At 35.3% G+C, this 17058-nt stretch overlaps 1 protein-coding gene across 2 annotated transcripts; it reads left to right on the top strand.

Moving 5' to 3' along the window:
• Nucleotides 1-12912: 12912 nt before the first annotated feature.
• Nucleotides 12913-16977, top strand: LOC130985947 (zinc finger protein CONSTANS-LIKE 10-like). 2 transcript variants are annotated; one of them, XM_057909150.1, is made up of 5 exons: nt 12913-13306; nt 13884-14426; nt 15643-15858; nt 16009-16298; nt 16454-16977. In XM_057909150.1, exons 2-5 carry the CDS (start codon nt 13911-13913, stop codon nt 16581-16583), a joined length of 1152 nt encoding a protein of 383 aa, XP_057765133.1. In that variant the 5' UTR covers nt 12913-13306; nt 13884-13910; the 3' UTR covers nt 16584-16977. The 2 variants fall into 2 exon arrangements, with proteins under 2 accessions (XP_057765133.1, XP_057765132.1); XM_057909149.1 differs by having other exon boundaries at nt 12955-13306; nt 13889-14426.
• Nucleotides 16978-17058: the final 81 nt, after the last annotated feature.

Here is a 17058-nt window from a genome sequence, read left to right as displayed (position 1 = left end):
TCTAAAATGACTTGAAAAGTATGTGAAAATTCTCTGTCTGTGCGTAATTTAACTCTTATGTACTCGAAGTTTAAAAAATTCGTGTTTTCAATAATATTTTACGAGAAAAAAACTATTTGTACGAGATTAATATTCTTATGATGTGAATTTATAATTTTCATATAATTTTCACGTCAATGTCGGACTTTCCACGAGTCGAAAGTGTAAACTCATGTCATTTTTATACATTTGATATAAATTGAGTCATTTTTTGTATTAATAAAGTTTGTGCCGTTTTTACAAATGACTTCAAAGTTCATGCCATTTTTTTGTATTTTTTAAAGTTAATGTCATTTTTATAAATGACTCCAAAGTTCAGGTCATTTTTACAAATGATTTCAAAGTTCAGGCTATTTTTGTATTTTTTAAAGTTTAGGTCATTTTTGTAAATGATTTCAAAGTTTAGGCTATTTTTTAAAGTTCGGGCCATATTTATAAATAACTCCAAAGTTTGAGCCATAAATTACAATTAATTATATTCTTAACTCCAACAATTACGCACTAATCAATATCACTTTACATACGTGTATAGAACAATTAGGCATTCATATGACTTGTACATATCTGGTTAGAATATTGGAAGATTTGGTGTAACGAGGTAGGTGTCAAATTGTGATGGGAGGTTTGCTTGGGTGCTCGGAAGGTAAAAAGGGCTCCCTGTTCAGTGTTCACGTGGGTGCGTAATATGGTGCAAAACAAGCGTTTGCACTTTTGATTTGTAACTCGGTTGACAACTTGAAATGATGGCAGCCACTTTATTATTATTATTATTATTATTATTATTATTATTATTATTATTATTATTATTATTATTATTATTATTATTATTATTATTTTATTTTTTTATTTTTTTAACCAAATACCCGAAAGATGAGAAATCACGCAGACTTTCAACTTGTAAATATAACCTCCATCACAATCTCATATATGACGTTACCCAAAAAATAATAGCAGCTAGTTGTATTATGGTACTCCCTCCATTCTAAATAAGATGGGGCTTTTTTTAAACACGAAATTTAAAGAATTAATGTTTTAAGTGTGTTAATTTGGAAGTGTAGAAAATAAATTACGATAAATGAAAAAAGATGCAGAATCGAGGCGAGATTAAATCTCTCTCCGTAAGGCAAAATTACTTTCGTTTCGTGCTTGCGGATCTACAGTAATTGCCCCTAAGATACGACGGTTTAGGAATGATAGACGAGTCCTTAGCACTAGAAGATCGCTATCCGGTCGAACGGCTTGATACTCGGGACTGAGTATGTAAACTAAACTAATATGACAAGTTGATTATCTGAATTCGTTAGTGTGTTTAATCTCATTCTGGAGGGCCCTATTTATAGTGTTCCAGGGATTTCCTTGAACGGACGTGACTCTTCAGTCCGAAGAGGTGCACCCTTCTGGTTCGAAGAGATGTGTCTCTTCAGTCCGAAGGGGTGTACTGTTTGGGCAAACAGGTGGTTCAAATCAGCGTGCCTATTCGGTCCTTAACCGCTGCCACGTAGGTTTGGGCAAACAGGTGATCCGAACCATCGTGTCTCTTCGGTCCTTAACCGCCGTCACGTGCACTGTTTGGGCAAACATGTGATCCGAATAGTGGCTATCTTTGGGCATTAATTACTTATTCAATTCTTTATAGATTTGAACAAGTACATATACCAAATTAATCTACTCAACATGTAGATTCTAAAAATACTTTTTAATTCCATTAATTACAAAGTAATTATGGCATTAAATAAGCTATTTATTCCAACAAAGTGTACTAGTAGTCTAGTATACACCTATTCGTGCGATGCACGATGGACATCGAAATTAAATGATAAGTTTAAATAAATAAAAATAATAATAATAATAATCGAAATATAAACAAATACAACATATGTTTTAAAAATAAAATATAATAAACACATCAATTATTCAATAAAATCTTGAATTTAAAACTATAAATTTTCAATTTATACAAAGTGCAATGATAATTATAGTTATTAAATAAATTTAAAAATTATTCGATAATGAAAATTTGGATTATGCATATTATTATATAAATTATTCATCATAATAAATATTTTCATCCATAAACATAAATAAAAACTTGTAAATTTTTAATGAAGTGTGAGAAAGTAAAATATTTTATTTTTTCATAACTTATTCATTTTAAATTCATTTTTGATGATTTTTATTCTATATTAAAATTAAGATACATATTGATTATTTTTGTTCATGGATCAAATTTGATGACGTTTAGAAAATAATTAGAAAATAAAAATAAAAAGAAAAAATTAGTGAAAAAATTGATGGGAGAAGAGAGAAAGAAAAAGAGGAAAAAAAATGGAGGGAAAAAACTCTTCTTTTATATATTATATAGATAACTAATGATTTGCTTTTTATAATTAATGGTATTTTTAGCTCTTTCTCTCTCTCTCTCTCCATTTCACTATTATCATCGATATCTTTTTTCTTCTGTCGTCGTCTCGTCGCCACATCTTTGGTAGAAATCACCACCGCCGCCTCGACTTTCTTTGTCGTCTAGAATTTTAATCTGAAGTCTCGATTCTGAACTTTTCGTGCTCAAACCCATCTTCTCTCCTTGCTCATGGAGGGTTTCACCTCACTTTGCAAGCAGGGAATTGAGATATGGTAGAGAGAGAGGGATAAAAAAATGTAAGAGACAGTGGAACGACGAAGAATCGGTAGAGCGGCGGATGAGGGATATTTTTTCAAAATTGGATAAATGGACTAATTGAGCTATTTAGATTAATTAAGAAAAAATAATGGATGTAATTAGTTTTGTTTATTAGGAATTCAAATTGCAGATGAGGATGGAATTAGGGATTCTCTTTTCTATGGAAAATCCAAATAAGATGGTTTAAAAGTCCATATAAGGCCCAAATATATAAGCTCGTTTATGACTATAAATATATTGTTATATCTGCATTCTTTTAATAGTGTCACAAGTTTAAAACCCCAACTTGGCAGATCTGAAGCAACTACAAATCCAGGTGCATCAGAGTTAAATAATATAATCTTAGCAGAGCTACGACAATTATGAAGAAAGAGAGAAGCCAGATATATGGAGAAAGATAAAAAGATCTTTTTGATTGAGAAAAATGGTACACCTAGGAGTGATTGTTGTAACTGTTTTACAGATAGTCCCTTTAGTCTTTTTTGCAGTTGCAGAAACGGAAGAAAGTTTGATTATCGGCCCACATGGAAGATGCCAAAGAGTAAAAGGCGAAAATGTCCTCCCCGTACTCAAAATTGAATTTGCTATTATGCCTCTGGTTGTAATAGCCTAAAAATAGAGAGAAATATTCAAATGTAAATTCATTCATTATCCTTCATTCAAAAAAAAAAAAAAAAAAAAACACACACACACACACATACACAAAAGTATAAACTATTTCTTCCTCTTGAAGCTCTCCAATTTCATGATTGTTCTTGGGCTCGATTCTTCTCGAACTCATCAATTACCTAATTTTTGCCCCAAAAAAAAATGAAACGTCTTATCTTCGTTGGGACGACCCTAAAAAGAGTACGCCTCATCTTCGTTGGGACGAAGGGAGTAATTATTTTGTATTGCTATTTCGGATAAACATAACATATGATCTCACCTTAGAGATTGAATTTTCCTTCCTTTTAAATAAAATCCGTTTGATTGGGCTTACTTGACTTAATAGAGTTAATTATAGTTTATGATCCGAAATTTGGAGTCATTTATAAAAAATAGTCTGAACTTTAAAAAATACAAAAGAATAGTCTTAACTTTGAAATTATTTATAAAAATGACCCGAATTTTTAAAAATACGAAATTCCCTAAACTTTGAAGTCATTTTTAAAAATGGATCAAACTTTGAAGTCATTTGTAAAAATCTCCTGAACTTTAAAAAGTTTTTTTAAAAAAATAGCATGGACTTTGAAGTTATTTTTAAAAAATATCAGCAGTGTTTTGCAGGTGACTTCCCTCTATTTTCTTTGCTGCATAAAAGCATCATGTGAAAACTATACTTTAGGTACTCATATGAAAGTGGATCCTGACAGATTAGTCGTTCCATTTGAAAACTAAATTGTTCTTATTACTCAGACTTAGTGATGTGGACGAATTTGTCTTCCATTTAAATTATTGTAAATTGTCTTAGGTTGTTGATGCTTTGCCTTGGACTTGGAAAGGTGTATTTGGAGTTTAATATCGACTTATGTTTGTGTTGTGTGTCAGTGTGCTTTGGTGGTCGTCTAAATGAAACTTTAGTGACGTAAGGATGTCTTGTATAGACTGGAACATGCTTAGGTATGTTATTGGCTTTAGATACTTTATTCTTTGGAGTCCTCAGTAGAGGTTCCTTATGTCGATTATATCTCATCTGAGCAACCTGGAGTTCTCTAATTGAATCAGTTTATCTGAGTATTTTAACCTCAGTACCCTTAGGCTTGTCAGTTGGCCTTATATCATTTTTATGTGCACTGGAGATTTAAGCTTCTAAGTGACTTTACAAATACAGTTTCATGTGTGCTTGTAAAAGCACCATTTTTTTAAGAATCACATTTTATGCTATCAGAGTTAACGGGTTTCTCTATGCAGCTTGTATGGCATCAAGCTTTTGAGATGCTTTGTTTAAAGCATTGATCTTTGACTGAATGAATCCTTCTTTTTCTTTAATATTAGTATTACTTGATAGCAAACTCAAAGAGTTAGCTTTTCAGTAGGTGAATTCCATTAACTTTATGGATTTGGTCATTTTGAAGTGTTTAAATCAATTGGTCATGTATCATGGACATTTCCTTTATAGCAGTGAGCTCTATGATAAGGATCTTAACAATGTTAAGCTGATTAAAATTGGTCATTCTCAACTAGTTGAAGTCTCTCATTCATCTGATCATTCTCTAGTTGAGTTAACTCATGAATTTTCAGTATGCATTTGTAATCAAGCATGATCATTTTCTCAAGATTTAATGAGGTTTCCCTTACTTAGATTAAAGCATTGCTTGGATATGACTTATATATGTGTGTAAGGATTTTGTAGAGTATCGAGATATTACCTTAATTTAATCGAGGTCATTGTCAAAACCCATCATGCAATTATCCCATTTGTAGCATTCATTATTTGCCATCAAGCATCGACTTTCACTAACTGAGGATTCGTCACTACTTGAGTTTGTTGAACTTTCAACAGTTTTTTCTTCAGCAACTATGGTTCGACGTTCATCATACTTCTTGTCACGTCTTGCTTTGAGTGTCTTGCTGATATTAGGGCAATCAACTTTGTAGTGGCCTTTCTTTCCTAGCTCACTCAAAGCATTCTTCATATTTGATGGAAGATTCTGATCGGTTGGGTTTATCTTAGTTCGATCATTGTTCATTTTGACCAAATGATCTATGTTTCTTTCACAATTTTCTATGTAGAAATTCTTGTACTCTGAGAAACGTGAGTCCATCTTGTTAAAACGGTTTGCCATTAGGTTGAATTGCTTCAACAAGTATTCTTTTGTCACTTCGCATTTGCTCTTTAGCTTTGGAGAGTTGTTTTTGTTTTATGCCTTTTGATCTTGACTCAGCTTTCAGAGCATCTCATTTGGAAGTTGATGGAGTAGAAACGTCATCGTCTGATTCAATATCTTTGGACATTTATTTATTTGTTCGCTTGATATCATATTCATTTTCTTTAAGAGCTGAAAACAATTGATCAGTAGTACGCATATTGAAATCATACATTAAGTATCTCACATTGTAGTTAGCTGCAAGTAAAGACCAGGTAGAGAACTTTGAGATTCAATTCTCATTTAGTGTATTTGTCTTTCTTGAGGATTTTGATTTCATTGGTGATCATGTTGAAGCAGTTTTCCAATGAGCTCAAAGATTCTCATTTCTTTATCTTGAAGTTATCAAACTTTTGACAAGCATGGTCAACTTGTTGTCTTTAATCTCTTTAGATTCAATCTCATGTTCTATAACATGTTCCACATTTCATGTGCAATTTTACATTTATAAAGTTTTAGAGCATGAGCATCATTGAGTGTATTCATAACGATACTCTTGCCATGGTTGTCAAGGTTGTGTATTTTCATTTCCTCATAGGTGAATTCCTCTGTTTTTTTCTCAACATATTCATTGGTGGGAGTTCCACATGCAGTGACAACAACATGTGTTATTTAATAATGATGGGGCCAGTCTCAATGACTCTCCACATCGTGTTGTGATACGTTGAAAGTTGATTTTGGATTCTGATTTTTCAAAACTCATTATTCTCAATTGAGTACATTGGAAGAGACCCATGAGAGTTAGTATCCATGATGACAATAGGAATTAAGATTCTTTTGATGAAAAGTAAGTATTTTCAAAGATCTATTCAAGAAGACCGTGAAACAAATAGCGGTATGTTAGAACCACTACTATGATTAGAGGTGGTAAAACGGATTCGGTTATTCGATTATAGGCGTAACCGAACAAAATTTTTGGTTAATCGGTCAATATATAACCATAATTTACGGTTTCAGTTCGGTTATTGATAATAGAATATGTTGAAATTCGATTAATCGGTTTAACCGATAATTGGTCAGTTAAAATCGATTAATCGAATTATTTTAATAAAAGTATTTTATTTTATTTTAAAACTAATTTGCAGTGCTTCTCTACAATTCCAATTGTGGCATTTTATCATACACCTTAAGGTCATACTTCTTTGGCTTCTATACAAATTACATTAGTCTTACTGTTTTTGCTTCAGATAGATTGAAATGGTAAATTTGCATTGAAATGAATGTTTGAAACGGGTACTCGTATAGATATTTGGGCGTGCTAGAGACCCCAGTTTGATAAAAATGGTGAAGGCATTTAATCACAAGTCATGAAAAATCAGCTTACTATTTACGGCTTTTAACGAGTCAACTTCCCATTGAGAGCCAGGTATATTATTGCTTGTCTCTGGTTTCCACAGAAAAACTCGACCGCTTAAAATATTTAATTTTGTCCTTGGAATGTTAAGCCTATAGAGCTGCAAATCATTGACTTATGTATATGAGCACTTTCACTTAATCCAACTAGACAAAGTAGTGATTCTGTTAGTCAATCCATTTATAACAAATTCATTTTCATTTAGTATCAGGTTGTTTATTAAGTACATCAACTTTCATACCATGAATTAGGTCACATCAAATCCTTCTCTTGACAGCACAAATGTATTTTTTGAGTACAAACCGATTAATTTTGATTAACCGATTTGGTTCGCGATTATTGATTTCAGACATTTACGGTTACGATTAATCGAAAATTTGGCCCGTAACCAAATCGATCTTTGTCTAGATAATGGTCTATTGGAAAAGTGAAGTTTAAAGAGTTAAGAGAGTGATCAATTTGATAACCGATTGAGGTGATTCAGGTGACCACGAAAAACTCTTTCGAAGATGAAGATATCATAATTAGGGGCTTAGAGTCAAAAGAGATTGTTTAAGGCCTTAAACGTGGCTTTGAAGTTTTTGGTGATATTTTTTTTACGTGAGCACGCCGGGCAATACTTGAAACAACTGGTACGAATGGGGTTCTTTCGACCATTCGTCCCAGGAGATATCGTGCAACACTTGGGACGACTGATATGAATGGGGTTCAGCATTCGTTTCCAAAGGTAGCGCGCAACACTTGGAACGACCTGTACAAATGATGTTATTTCGTATAATTTGTCCCAAGAAATGGAGGGATCTCTTGGGACGAATGATACGAATTGGTCCATTCGTACCAGTTGTCCCAAGAATTGGCGCGTAACACTTGGTACGAGTCATGCACGTAGAGTTTTGACACGCTTGGTACAAATAATTCTCTTTTGTATGACTGAACGAAATATCACGACTAGATCAGGAAAATAAGTTTTTTTATGAAGAAATACAAAGTCGACTAGTTAAACACCAAATATGATTGAAAAAGTATATTTGGAACCCTAAATCAAAAAAGAAGGCGAAGCACCGAAGTCTCCCAAAAGATATATGAAAAAGATGACCGAAAAAGTATATAAAGATGATCGAAAAAGTAAATAAGGAGAGAAGAAAACTTTTAACAAAAAAACACTTGATAATATGAACGCCTTCGCCAGAGAATGATCGAAGAAGAGAGAAAAAGGTGATTATAAAAATTGAGGAGGAAAAAGAAAAAGAGTTGTGATTCAAATGTAAAGACAATTTTGTCTCTTCCATTGAAAGTTAACTAATATAATATTTATTGAATTATATTTATCGACAACTACTAATTTTACTAATCTGAATAAATAGTTTGCACTTATTTGGATGCTAAGCCTGCATTACTCGAACACTTAACATAGCACACAGACACATCATATACTTCCATAATCGTAGCCATTTTGACATTTGTCTCCTCATTTTTCATTTCATTCTCGCATGCCAATTTTCATGTAAATGAGATGATAGAAGTCATTAGAATGTGATTCGTCATTTATGCATTACTAGATAGTCCATTCGTGCGATGCACGACGAATATCGAAATTAAATGACATGTCTAAATAATAAAAAAGTATTAAATAAAATTAAAATATAAACAAATGACATACATGTTTTAATAATAAAATAACTTAAAATAATTCACATCAATTACTCAATAAAATCTTGAATTTGAAACGAATATTTTCAACTTTGTATAAAGTATAATGATAATTATAGTTATTAAATAAATTAAAATTATTTGATAATGAAAATTGGCATTACACATTATTATTATTATTATCATTAATACTATTATTATAGAGTATTAATTGTATGCCGACTTATGATCGCCTCATCCGCTACGGCATGATCACGCCTAACATCTGTCTGCTCTGCTTTAAAGAGAGTGAGACTCAGGATCACCTTTTCTGGAATTGTGAGCGCGTGAAGGAGATTTGGGCTACGTTTCTTGGGTGGTTCAACTTCATGCAAGGGTTGCAGGCTAATGATATTCATAGTTTCTTGGTGGAAGCTTGGCAGTATAAACTCAGTTCTCTCACTGGTAATTTCTGGAAAGCGGGTATCATTACGGTCATCTGGGCCATCTGGACGCAGCGCAATAACTGCATCTTTGATAATCAAAAGTTCGAAGTACGTCGTGTCATTCACATTGTGAAAGTCGCCTTCAAAGACATGGACGCTAACTTTTCTAAATTAGGTTCTATGTGGAATTCTTGGTCGGACTATCTTATTATCCGTTCCGTGGGTGTTAATACCAGGAGTGCTCCTCCTCCGGAGTTTGTGGAGGTTCATTGGTGGCCGCCTATGGCGCCGTGGATCAAGGTGAATACTGATGGCTCGGCGGCGGGAGCCCCAGGCACTATTGTTGCAGGTGGGGTGTTTCGCGACAATTGGAATGTGGTGCGTGGTTGCTTTCACTTCAAAGGTGGTTCGGGTTATGCTTTTGAAGCTGAGCTTCTGGCTGTTATCTCGGCGATTCAAATTGCTAACAGTCGTGGGTGGCACAAGCTTTGGATTGAAGCAGATTCCACCTATGTGGTCGCTCTTCTTAATTCTCGTTCTTCGACTGTGCCTTGGCGGTTTAAGGCGGCTTGGGTTAGGATTTTAATGATGTTAGAAGGTTTCTCGCTGCAGGTTACTCATATCTTTAGAGAGGGAAACAAGGCGGCGGATATTATGGCTAATCAACAACGTCCGGAAGGGTGGTGGCCGTATGAGATTGAGGAGATTAAGGCTGCGGTTCGTGATGATATGGCTTCGCATAACCAACTGCGTCTGAAACGTTAATTTGCGCTGATGGGGGGTGGCTTTGTTCGGTCGTTTTTGTTCGTCGTGTGTTTGAGGCGTGTTTTCTGGGTTAGGTTTTTTATCGAACACCTGGTAGGCGCTTGGTCTTGGCTGGGTGATCTGGGGGTTCTGTTCGATCTTGAGCTGGTTGTTGCGTGGGAGTTGAGGAGGTCGTCGACTGTTGGCTGGTGTTGCTCTGGAGGGGTGCGGGTTGGAGTGTCGGTTGCGTCTTTCCGGGTCTGGGTGCGCTCGGCTCGGGGACGTTGCTGGTCGAACTCCATTGGCTTTCGGATCTGTTGTCCGGGGAATTCTTTTTCGTGGGATTCAATGGCTTCTGTCGTCGATTTGTTGAATCCCGGAGTTTTATCTCCTCTTTTCCGGCTGTACTTGCCTACTGCGAGCTGGATTTTTTGGCGCAAGAACTTCGATCAATTGGTGTACATGCTTCAGTTGGTGCGGTTTTTTCTTCGAACACTTGGTGTGCAGGTTGTTTCTATTGAAGAGTTATGCTTCGTTGGGTGCTACCGGCTTCGAAGTTTAAACGATAGTGTTGTTACTTTTCTCTTATGGTCTTTGGGGTTGGATGTTGTGAAGATTCTACGGCGACGGCGTATAATCGGCCGTAGAGTTTTCTGTTGTTTTTTATTTAGTTTGTTTGCTTTTACGGCGTCGTGGTTCTTCTGGCCGTTTTGTTTGTTTCTGTGGGGGGAGAGCCGGGATAGTTTGGGGACGATGGTTAGGCCGGAGTTCCAGAAACTTTCCCTTCCGCCCTTCCCCTCTGTTGCTGTTTTTAGACGAGCACTCTTTTTCCTTTTCACGGTTTTTCCCACTGGATTTTCCGTGGAAAGGTTTTAATGAGGCTCGGCCCTTAGTTTGCTCCTCCTGTGCTTTCAAGGGTTCTTTTAGGTTTTTCTTTCTCTTTTTATAAAATCGTTATTTAATTAAAAATAGAGTATTAATCGTCATAATAAATAAATTAATATATTCATACCCAAATATAAATAAAAAGTTGTAAAATGTTAATGAAGAGAGAAAAAATAAACTAATTTTAATTTTAATTTTTTCATAATTTATTCATTTTAAAGTCATTTTTGATGTTTTTTTATACAATATTAAAGATCTTTTCATGAACTTAAATTTATTAAGTATTTTTTCATGAATTAAATTGATGATGTTTAGAAAAGAAAATTAAAGAAAAAAGAGATAGAAAAATAGTGAAAAAAAATTAGTGAAAGAAGAGAGAGAAAAATGGAGGGGAGAAACTCCTCTTTTATATATTATATAGATTTCATTTTGCCTTTTAAGTTTAAAGTCTTACTTGTGATGCATTTAATAGCATTTATCTCGTTTCTTTAGTATTGAACACTTCTAATACACATTTACATAATTCGTCTTTACTGCAGTTTACTTTATCTACTCATTATTAAACATTAATGTATGAATTATGCATGATAAGCTTGTTAACACATTCTAAAAATCAATAAGGTGTACAATTCAACACAACAAATAAAAACAAGACCATTCCAAGATAACGAAAATACACATTTTTAAATTTTTCTCTCACTCATTTGAATTTGGTTATATCCACTTTGTCGCTTGAATAATTCGATTAGAACTAATCCCATCTTTGTAATTATTTGTTTATTTTTCTTAAAAAATTAGGGACTTAAGACCACCATTCACTTAAGACTATCTTTATTGATGACCAATCATGAAAAGTCATAGTTAAAGAAATAATATTAAAATTGCAAAAAACTAACAATGGATCACTTAAAAGATTGCAGATCAACTTTAACAACCTTTCTTCTTGCTTTGACATGTGGCACAACTTACCTCATGTGTCATTGATAAAACATAAGAGCATCGGCAACGCCTTACTCGAGTGCCTACTCGAGTAAGGCGTTGCCATCGTGTATGACGTTGCAGACGGCGGGTACTCGAGCCTTCGAGTATGCTCGATCGGGGGGAGGGGGAAGGCGCGTGCAATGCATGCGCCTTAATTTAAAAAAAAATAGAGAAATTCGAATTTTAAATTCGAATTTTGACTGTTTTTCCTCGATATGCGTGCTTTGATCGACCGTTCCAATTTTTTTTTTCTTCTTCTCCTCTTTAAAAAACCCCATCTCCTCCATTCTTCTTCACATCTCTTCTTCTCCAATTTTCTTCTCCTCCATTTCTCTTTAAGAATTTTCTTCCTTCATGGATCCACACAACCCTTTCTATGATCCTAATTGGTGCCCCGATCTCTCCTCCGATTATCACCCCGATATGGGAGGAATCAACTTGGAGAAGACCCCACCCGAGGAGGAACCGGTCAGTGCAGAGCAGAGTGCCTCCCAACCAACGATATCAAGGAGAGGGAGCTCGATATGCAGCTCCTGAACGCGGATACGATGCACATGACGGACGCACAAAGGGCATTGCACGCCTCCATGGTCGCCGACGTGCTCAGGCGTCGTGGTCTAGACTAGGATTTTAATTATGTAATTTTAATGATGGGGTAATATGATGTTTAGGTGTTGTTAATTTTTATGTAATTTTTTTTATGTTTTAGGTGTTTTAAAATTTTATGTTTAATGGCGTATTTAACTATTAGAAAAATATGTTATTTAAATTATGCAATTAAATTTAAATGAAAAACATAAAAATCTAAACTAATGTTATCAAGTAGGCTATCAAGTAACCCAATGCAGCACTACCTACTCAATAACACAACCACTATCAAGTAGGCTATCAAGTAAGCCCATTGCGGATGCTCTAAATGGAGTATTTTAGGCTGAAAGGGGTTATAAATAAAATATAAAGGTCGTTGAATTATAGAATATATATATATATATATATATATACATGAAATAGAGAAAAATAAATTTTTTATTAAAAAATTAAATTAATATAAATTAGTGATAAATATAGTCTAATCTGCACCGCCCGAGCTTAACGAGTGGACCTTCTAGCATAGATACTAGATTCAATTCATAGCTCCAAGCCTCCAACTGAAAAAAGAAAAACAACAAAAATATCTGATAAATTCAATCTTCATAGCTACAACTAAAAACAAGCAGCAAAATATCTAATAAAGTAGAATCGAAGAAAAATATCTAACATAGGCCGCGAAGAAAAAAGAAAAAATATCTAACATAACAAGGAGTCAATACTTTAAATAGAATAAAAGTTAATAATTGAGGAAGAAAAACCGAAAGGCGAAGTAGTAGTGTTTTTCGTGGAGGACACTGTGGAAAGATAGAGAGTCGGATACCAAAGCTTCAACAGCGACGTCTACAAATATCGTCCTCACTTTTCGTGATAAACAAAAGAAATAAATTATTGAAAAAGTGCAGAAAAAGGGATATTTCCATTTCAACTCGCGCATCTACTTGTGCGCCTTTGGTTCTCAAACGCTACTCTTATCTTCTTATCAGTTCATCATCCCTCCTCCTTCCTCCGCCGCGAAAACTACCTCGTATGTTGCGTGCGATTCCTGATTGCTTCAGCAAACCTCTTTTTTCCTGATTTTCTCTTTCCGCTACTCCAACAACTGCTGCTGGTAATTTTTCTACTTTACTCTTTCGTTTGTTTTTTTGCTTGTTGAGTTAGGAAATCTCTTTTATTGTGAAGGATCTCGTTGGTTTGCGACGGATTGTTCGATGTATTGTTCTTTTTCTCGTGTTATTCTTTCTTTTGGTGATGATCTGCCTTTGATTCGAGAGAACTAGAGTTTTTTTGGTGTTAAGTTGTAAGAACTAATTGCTTACGATTTGATGTATGCTTTTAAGTCTAAGAACGTCTTCAATCGAAAGGTTCTAGCTCTTTATCGAAGAATATTTTTCAGTGGTAGTTACGCATGGATATGATCTGTTTGTGCTTCTTCCTTTTTTTATTTTTGCTCCTGTTTTCTGAGTAGCTGATTTGAGAATTTTGAACTTGGTCTCTTGTTGTATTTGTGGTCGTTTTTGTCTGGTGATTTTGTGGCTGAGCTAAACTAAGCGTAAACAGTCGAGTAAACTTTGAGATTAAGTAAAAGCTTCGATTTTGTGATTTTTTGCTTTAAATTTTATTTCCGTCTGAGTTGGATAAATTATTTGGATTCAGTAAGTAATTGATTTGGTGAAATTTTCTTGCAGAGTAGAGAGTTATAGCGGTAAACTCTCATGGGTCGGTTATGCGATTTCTGCGGGGAGCAAAGATCCATAATCCATTGTAGGTCTGATGCTGCTTGCTTATGCTTATCCTGTGATCGGAATGTTCATTCTGCAAATGCTCTTTCGAAGCGCCATTTGAGGACCCTTTTATGTGAAAGATGCCATTCTCAGCCTGCGATAACGAGGTGCATCCAAGAGAACACCTCACTTTGTCAAGACTGCAATTGGTCTGGACATTCTGCTGCACCAGCTTCAGATGTCGAGCATAAGAGACAGATGATAAATTTGTATTCTGGCTGCCCTTCTGCAGCCGACTTTTCAAGGATCTGGTCCTTCTTTTCTGTTGATAAGTCAATTAGCAATCCTGAACCAGATCCTATGAGTCTTGAAGAAGGAGAAGAAAGTCCCTCTCGATGTGAATTGTCGCATGCGGATTGCTGTACAGAAGATACTGGTATGGAGATAATAGCTCCCGAGGCTGAGCAAATTCATGGAGGAGGACATGTAGATTCTCTGAACCAGAAGGTAATTTGTGATCTAGGATATTCGTAATTCCTTCATTTTCAGTTTGAATACGTCAGGAACAAAGTTGGAGCTTTTGCTCAGCACACCAACGGCATTGTAGGGGAAACGGTTCCTCATTCAACTGTTTTGGAAAATGACTATTTATGCTATTAGGTTTGGCTGTGGGTTACAGATTTCAGCCTAAGATTAAACATCTTTCTCTTTTACTTCCCCGGATGTGTTACACAAAATTGATTTGTAATTCTTTCGTTCACGAAGGATCTTTCACCCTTTAGAAGTTTCAGGACTAGTTCCTTCTTCTTGTTAAGTCCTGGAAGAGGACCTTGCAAGTTTTCTCCAATCAGTTTATTATTTTCCTAAATCAACATTCTGCTTTCGGTACTAGCTTACATACTTTCCTTTTCTTCTGATTTGCAAAAGAGAAATCATCTAGTCTCAACTTAATCTATAATAGGTCCGATTCCCCTGCATTCATGCTCTTTTGGCAGTTGCTGAGGTTGGTCAAGCTTCATGAAGGTATGTTATTAACCTTCCTTTATATTAATTCTAACTGCTGCGCTTGTTTGAAACTCACTAAAACAATTTCCTCCACCTCTTTTCTTGACTTGAAATATATATGAAGTCCAAAGGGTTTCAAAATGAACTAGGGTGCTGTTGGATAGATCTATAAAAACTATTTTACTAATTACTGACTGGGAAAGAACTAATTCCTTCAACTTTCCTCAGTTTGTATCCAGCAAATTCGAAGCTTTGGAATATGTAACTTGTAGGAATCACAAAAAACAAGAAATTGATGATTCCTAACTATAAATTTCTATCTATTTTGAGATACAATTTCACGCCCTTGTAAAAGATAGTATATTACTTCTCCAAAGTGCAGGTCCAAGAAATCAGAGACCTCTGCAATTGCAAAAGAGTATGTTCTGTTTATCTCAAGGCCGGATCCCTCAGTGACACAATCCCCCAAATTCTTCCAAATATGTTTTGCAATTCAAGGATATCTTTTGCTCCTGTTTACCCCCCTCAGTCAAAATTGTCTAGCTTGAGTCAAAGGCTACAGTTACACCTGTTATGATTGGCAGCATGTTTACTTGATTATTCTTATGCTTGTCCATCGCATCATTAGAGTTTGTTGCCTTTAATTTTTCAAGTCCCTTATAAGATTTTATGCCCCAGCAGCTTCTTACTTGTAAGCACCTGTTTCTTAATCATGCAGGCTTGTTCGCCGAAAAAAGATCCTGGACCCACTCACGAAACTCCCTCCCAGAACTTTTATATCTCAGACACTGAGTTGAGTTTAGACGACTATGAAGCACTTTTTGATGAATCTCGTGATGAAACACAACAATTTTTTGACAATGGTGGAGCTGATAGCTTTTTTGGAATGGAAGATTATAACACTGAATGCAACGTTAAGGGTGTGACGACAAAGGTCTGCCTTATAATTTCTTATTTTTAAATACGAGATGTTTTTAGCTTTCGTGCTTCGCTAAATTGTTTATATACAATTTATAGGATTCCGTGAGAAATTTTACTGCCCCGACTTTGTTTCTTATACATTGTTTTTGCAAAATATTTTCAGGCCTCAAGTTCAAAGGTTGAAACATTGAAGCAGGATTGCAGCAATCAATTATCAGCTGAGTCCATGACAAGCTGTAAATCTGATTCAAATGATTGTGTAACAAGACCAGCACAATCTACCCACTCAATCTCCTTCTCAGGCCGGACAACCGAGTGCAACATCGGAGATCTCCCGGAGAGTGGAGGGTTTTCATCAGTAATGATGGAGGAACATCAATATGATATTCAGTTTTCATCAGCTATCAGGGACGATGCAGTGTTACGGTATAAAGAGAAAAGGAAGTCTCGCAAGTAAGTATAGTTGCAGGAAAATTTCTTGAGTTATTCTCTTTTGTTTGATGAATCTGAATTCACAATGAAATTGTCCGGTATGATGCTTTCAGCGTTTGGCATACGTCCCACTTCGAAGTTACAAGTTCAAAAATAATGATGTGCACTTTTGACAGGTTCGATAAAAAAATAAGGTATGCTTCGCGCAAGGAAAGAGCTGATGTGAGGAAGCGTGTGAAGGGCCGTTTTGTAAAAGCTGGAGATCCGTATGATTATGACCCTTTGGACCTGATAGGAGGCCAGTGAATGCTTCATTTGGGGAGATGAATTTTGAAGCCTGAAATATAACTAAGAAAGATGTATTTGAAGGCCTGAAATGTGTAGAGAGGAGACTGAAGTGATGGAGATGTTATTTGCTAGGGGAGCTGCCTCAAACAACAGGTTCCTATCGCCTGTATTCTTTAGAGATAGAGCGAGAGACACCTTGTACTTTCTTGCTCATAAAAGAGGCAAATTGTACATTCTTTTGTCAGAAAAAAAGGAAGCTCCTTGGTGGTGCTTAGCTTAGCTTCCCCACTTCTATAGATTTTGAAGTATGTAGTTTTTTTGTTGTTGTTCTTACACTGTAGTCTGAAACCAAACTCCTTGATTATATGTAAATTAGAATCATCATGGTATGTAGTTTGTTGGGTTCTTGGGATCTTGTGCATTTTACTCATATCGTTTTATATCTTTCCTCTACTCCATTTCGTCATGTTCCTGAAGGACAACAGAATTGGTA

The sequence above is a fragment of the Salvia miltiorrhiza genome, chromosome 5 (assembly GCF_028751815.1).
Source record: "Salvia miltiorrhiza cultivar Shanhuang (shh) chromosome 5, IMPLAD_Smil_shh, whole genome shotgun sequence".
Classification (NCBI taxonomy): domain Eukaryota; kingdom Viridiplantae; phylum Streptophyta; class Magnoliopsida; order Lamiales; family Lamiaceae; genus Salvia; species Salvia miltiorrhiza.
The sequence above is the reverse complement of the archived record's forward strand: the minus strand, read 5'-3'. Positions and strand labels throughout refer to the sequence as shown.